The sequence below is a fragment of the Haplochromis burtoni genome, unplaced genomic scaffold (assembly GCF_018398535.1).
Source record: "Haplochromis burtoni strain Fernald_Lab_line unplaced genomic scaffold, NCSU_Asbu1 Contig_1084, whole genome shotgun sequence".
Taxonomy (NCBI): Eukaryota; Metazoa; Chordata; class Actinopteri; order Cichliformes; family Cichlidae; genus Haplochromis; species Haplochromis burtoni.
The window spans coordinates 39,522-45,077 of NW_024583445.1; the positions used below are offsets into that span (position 1 = coordinate 39,522).

The 5,556-nt window shown below is 37.5% G+C and overlaps 1 protein-coding gene across 1 annotated transcript in view; it reads left to right on the top strand.

Annotated features, from left to right (window-relative positions):
• LOC102312627 (nectin-3) overlaps positions 1 to 4,456 on the top strand; it is a 20,626-nt gene extending 16,170 nt beyond the window's left edge. Inside the window, exons 8-9 of the mRNA XM_042216495.1 lie at positions 3,964 to 4,000; positions 4,446 to 4,456. Coding sequence (XP_042072429.1) covers positions 3,964 to 4,000; positions 4,446 to 4,456 — 48 coding nt within the window. The remainder of the gene's footprint in view (positions 1 to 3,963; positions 4,001 to 4,445) is intronic.
• Positions 4,457 to 5,556: the final 1,100 nt, after the last annotated feature.

The window sequence follows — 5,556 nt, forward strand, 5'->3', positions numbered from 1 at the left end:
TCTGGTGCAAATTACTGACCTCTGTCATCATTTTAGGTGGGGGAACTTGCACAATCGGTGGCTGACTAAATACTTTTTTGCCCCACTGTATCTTACTTACAGTTTTGTATCACCCAGGCCATTTAAAAGAGAACCATGTTATGACAAAAACTGAAAGAGAAAATAACATATAAATAAATGAAATGAAAAACATGATTTGCCACAGTTTCTAGTTAGCTCAGTGAAGCATTGAAGTTTCTTTGGTGTTTAGATATTTTAGATTTCAGAGATTTCTTTGTTGAATTGCTTTTTAGAGAAAAGATGAAAGAAAAGGTGAAAAAAATGTGAAGCTGCTTGTAAATGAGTTCAGTCTCATGATGGTATATGTTTTGGTGGATTATTTCCCCCTGTGAATCAATTAAGAAGTGGGACACTCAGAAAGATTAGAAAGAGTACTGGCTGTACTGGTGTAAGATGTCTGGTAATGAGCAGGGTGGCAAAGGGAACAGTTTTAAGTGACTTTGATGCTGGATAGCTAGGCAAAGAGATGGAGCAAATTAGGGGGATTAACGATAGGAATGGAAACATATGATGCGAGTGCATTGAGAAGATGGAAGCATACTTCCAGCTGATGTATGTAGAAAACAAGAGAGTGGAGGACATGGTGGACAGTTGATGAACCAGGAAGTTCAGAGGTTTAGTAAAGAAATGAGGGCAGCTATTAAGAAGATGGAGAATGAAATGGTCCATAGTCTAGATGACATATCTCTGGAGCTAAGCAGAGCTGCGGGCTTTTGACCAGGTTGTTTAGCACAGTTCTGGAGATAAAGAGGATGTCTGAGGAGAGAAGACGAAGTATTCTGGTGCCAATTTTCAGGAACAAGGGTGATATGCAGAGCTGTAGTAACTACAGGGGGATAAAGCTGATGAGCTATAACATGAATATTTGGAAAAAAGTGGTTGAAGCTAGGTTAAGAGGAGAAGTGATGATCAGTGATCAGCAGTATGGCTTCATGCAATATGAGCACAGCAAGTATGGACAAGGGTTTTATAGATCTAAAGAAAGCATATAATAGGGTGCCGAGAGAGGAACGTTCGGAGTGCACGAAGACATTAAGAATTTAATGGGAAGGATGTGTATACTTCCTTTGTGCTGTTTGAGCGGCAGCTCTCGCCAATCTCACCGGCATGTCCTGGGTCCTGGGTTACATATGCCCTCAGGCATCCTAGTCAGATCACTCCTCATCTCAACTAGCGCTTTTATGAGGACGAGCAAAAACTCTGTGATGATCCAAACTCCAATGAAGGAGCTTCTCAATCCATCTTTTTTCTTTTCTTTTTTAATAGCACGGTTAGAATAAGAAATACAAGTTTTACATTTTAGAGTATGATCTTATTTGTGTAGTCTGAATTTGGGGTGGAGCGGGCAACACATTTGCAATCCAAATAATTTCACTCCTAAAAACAACTTTTTTTTAATGGTTGCTTTAACTCCTCCCCTCATTCTTCAGACCTGCAGCCTTTTTTTTTATTCCAGACTGCGATCCTGTTTCTATTTAACGGGACAGTTTTTTACTTTTCGAAGGATCAAAAACATTATCTCCTCGTAAAATTATTCCTATAATATATATATTATATTTTTTTTCCTTTTTTTTAAACCCTTTCCCCTGTACTTACCTGCTTACCAGAGAAACGAACAGTGTGTATAAAGTTTTCGTTTGTTTGTTTGGTTATTCATGGAAAAACTTCAGTTGAAATGAAATAAACTAACAGGTGTTAAAACTGATGGCTGTTCAAATCTGACAGGCAAAAAATGTTTGACCTTTGAAGCGAATGCTAAATAAAGTGAGTGAAATAACCCCAGAAGTGATATTGGTTAAGTCAGTGCCAAAGTTGAACTATAGAAATGTGATCTTAAACACTGAACATGAAGTAAGTGAAGTACAACTGAAACAGCAATAACACTTTTTTTAATGAAAGTGAAATGTTGCAAAAATCTGCACATTTTGGATCACAATTATTTCTTGGAATGTTGATTAAATAATGATTACAATGCTGCTGCTTTTGCCATGCCTATTTCACGTTTTCATTGCTTGACTGAAACAACTACTTTTTGTAAAGAGAGAGCCAGTTTTATATTGAGAAGAATCGAGTTCGGCTCAGGTACAGACTTCCACAGCAGTTCCAGTTTCTCATGTGGCCCTTTGGGAAAATTAATTACCCACTATTGCTGTAATACACATAGTTACTTTGTAACCTGCAGAGGCATCAATTCCCTCCTCCATGTTTCACAGATAAGAAATAAACCCTGAATCTTCACTTAGTTATACTGCAACAGGTGGAGGCCGCAGGTGAATTTCTATGATGCACTGATTATTGCTTCTTCACTCACCTTTCTCACTCACTATGTGTTGTCCTTGGGTCATTTCTGTCCCCAGAAGAAATCCTTTGCCATCAAAAATGTGTTTTTTATTCATCAAATGGTCTGAAAAGAACGGGGGTTATTCAGTACTATGCTATGCATGACTGGAATAAGCTTTAAGTAATTTGATTTATTTACGGGTTTTAATTGGATTTTTTAACACCTGTTGTCCCCCAAGGACAGCTTTATATTGTAAGGTAGACCCTACAATAATACATACACAGAACGTATGCTCACGAGCCTCCATTGCAGGCTTGTGAGCTATTTTTTTGGGGTATGTGGGTATGTTGATTCTTACAGCCTTGCATCTATCCAGTAAGGTCACTTCGGCCAGTTTATGACATCCTGAGTCTTTTAGGGCAGTTTTCATGCTAGGGCAGTATGTGATGCCAGGTCCAGCTGTACATGGAACATGCTGGTGTATGATGGCAAACCGTCTAGTCTGCAGTCAGAGCATGCGAGTTGTCCCTAATATTACAGCAGGTTTAAAAAAGAAAATGATCACCTGCAACAACTTGTTTACTTTATATGCCCTTGGCCTGCAACTGCAGAAAAGAAAGCTGTCCATGGTGGGACCAGTACAAAGTAATAAACACGAGCTTCCTCCTGCACTTGTAACAAATATGTAAACACCTTTGTTCTCATGAAAGTTTGCCTTCACTAAGACCCATGCCCTACCATGCAAAAATATAGAAAAATGTCATGTAATGAGTTGCAATAAAGATGAATAAAACCTTGAAACACAGAGGTGGATGATATTTTATACTTATTGCTTTATAAATAGTCAAACACGATGGGGTCATTTTTGAGGCCAGAGAACAACAGATGTGATTATTTTCCGCCAGTAAAAAACTTGAAGTAGTTTAAAAACAGCTTCCTAAATAAACTTTGACATATACCCATCTGTGATAATCTGTCAAAGCAACCAACTCTGGTTGTGAAATGATAATCACAATAACTGGTGATTTAATTGATTTTTTCCCCCCAAAAACAAACAAAAGGTTAATCTAAATGAGGTTTTAGCAGACATAAATTTGAAATGGAATAAAGAAATAGTGTCAAAATGTTTAAATTAAATTTTAATGAAAAGTGGGTGAAAAATCCACTTCATATTAATTAAGTATCAATCAAACCAGATGGGGTCATTTTTGACCCCCGAGGACAACAGGTGTTATTATGTGCTGCCATTTAAAAATGTTAAATGATTAAAAAAAACAATCTTATTAAAGTTCAACATACAGCACTCTGGGGTTAGTCAAATAGTCAAAATAATCTAAGCATTTAAATATTTTATTGTCTCATTTTATTACATACTTTATGTAAGCAAGGTCTGGTGGCCCTAAATTGTAAAATGAAGGGTAAATTTTGTGGTAATGTGTTGGTCTTAAGTAAAACTAAGGTGTAACACTGAATTGATTGACAATTTATACTTTGTACTTTAAAAAACACTCGAATAAAGTGGGGTCATTTTTGTCTCCTGAGGACAACAGGTGTATGGAAATCAGGACATTATGAGGTTTACTGAATCATACTTGTTATTAATCTCTGGCTCTCTTCCACAGCATGTATTTTGTCCTGTCTCCTCCCCTCACTCAACTGGTCGCAGCAGATGGCCCCGCCCCTCCCTGAGCCTTGTTCTGCTAGAGGCTTCTTCCTGTTAAAAGGCAGTTTTTCCTTCCCACTGTCACCAAATTGCTTTCTCATAGGACAATCTTATGATTTTTGGGTTTTTCTCTGTGTTTATTATTGTAGGGTCTACATTACATAATAAAGCACCTTGAGGTCACTGTTGTTGTGATTTCTAAATAAAATTTAGTTGAATTGGAAGAAAACTGAAAAAAAAATATGACTATTCAGTTCTGTTCCCTGATTAGATCTGTAAAATAACCAATTCCATATTGCTCACCCAGACCAGATGCCAACCTGCTTTGATAGTCCTGGTTCAGGTTTTGAACAGTTAATCCTTTTTGGGGTTGTAGATGTAATTGTGAAACTAGTGTTTTACCTTACACAAATCTGGTTCTTTCTTGTTTATATTTTTCAGCTGAGGTCTGAGCTTTAATAGTGTTTCATGCTCTTTACAGCTCTCCATGTGATTGGTGGAAGTGTGACAGCGGTTCATTGAGGTACTGCTATCTTACCCTGCCATGTCACTGATATCAGCGATGACTTGACTCAGATTACCTGGCAGAGGACAACCAGAGAAAAACCTCATAATGACAATTTTATCACTGTCCAACCAAGGGAAGGACCACGGTTTGTCAATAGGCATGATGATCGATTTAAATATATCGGGAATTGTAACAACAAAAATGCAACTCTCCAGTTATCCAGTGTTGCACTGAAGGATGAAAGCAGCTACACTTTGTTTCCCAGTGGAAATCAGAAGACAGAGATACCTCTTATAGTGATTGGTATAGAAAAAACAAAACAAAAAATTTATTTAAGAGATGTGTTTTTTCATGACATGTAGACAGACTGACTTTTACTATCATCCTTATAAGTTAACTTACTTGCCTTCTGTACATCTCCTAGTGCCTCCTTTCACACACATCAAGGACAACTTTCCCACTTTGGGCACAGAAGAGGTTTTATTTGCTACCTGCACGGCTGCTGGATCGAAGCCTCCTGCTGAGGTTAATAGAGTTTATTATATATCCTCCTTTGTGTCGCTGTCCATTTAATAATTTTAATTATTTAATTGGCTATTGCCAATAAATGCAGCAAATTAAAGCAGTCAATAAGGTTTTTTGATAGGGGAGGAATCTGGATGAAACGACTGCTGTCCAGACACGAGTGTTTCTTCACTGGCTGACAGTAGTCTAGTACACTATTTACAATCTTTGTGTGCAGAATAGGTTTATATATGTACTCTAGATAGATACATTACTTAATAATAAGTTATGTCACTTTTTTGTCATTTTAGTTGCTCTCTCTGCAGACATTCCCCCCTCAGTACCAAGCATTTACAATTTGTCCTGTAAAAGCTGTCTCAGGCTGGTTTCCCAAGCTAGATAATGAGTTCATTGTGCTTTATTCTTCTCCCCCAGTCAAAACAATCTGCACAGTTACCATGGGAATTATCAAAGGAGGCAGTTTATGTGTCAATCTATAACCAAAAGTAACTGAGATGTTTTGAAAAAGAAGTATTGTGG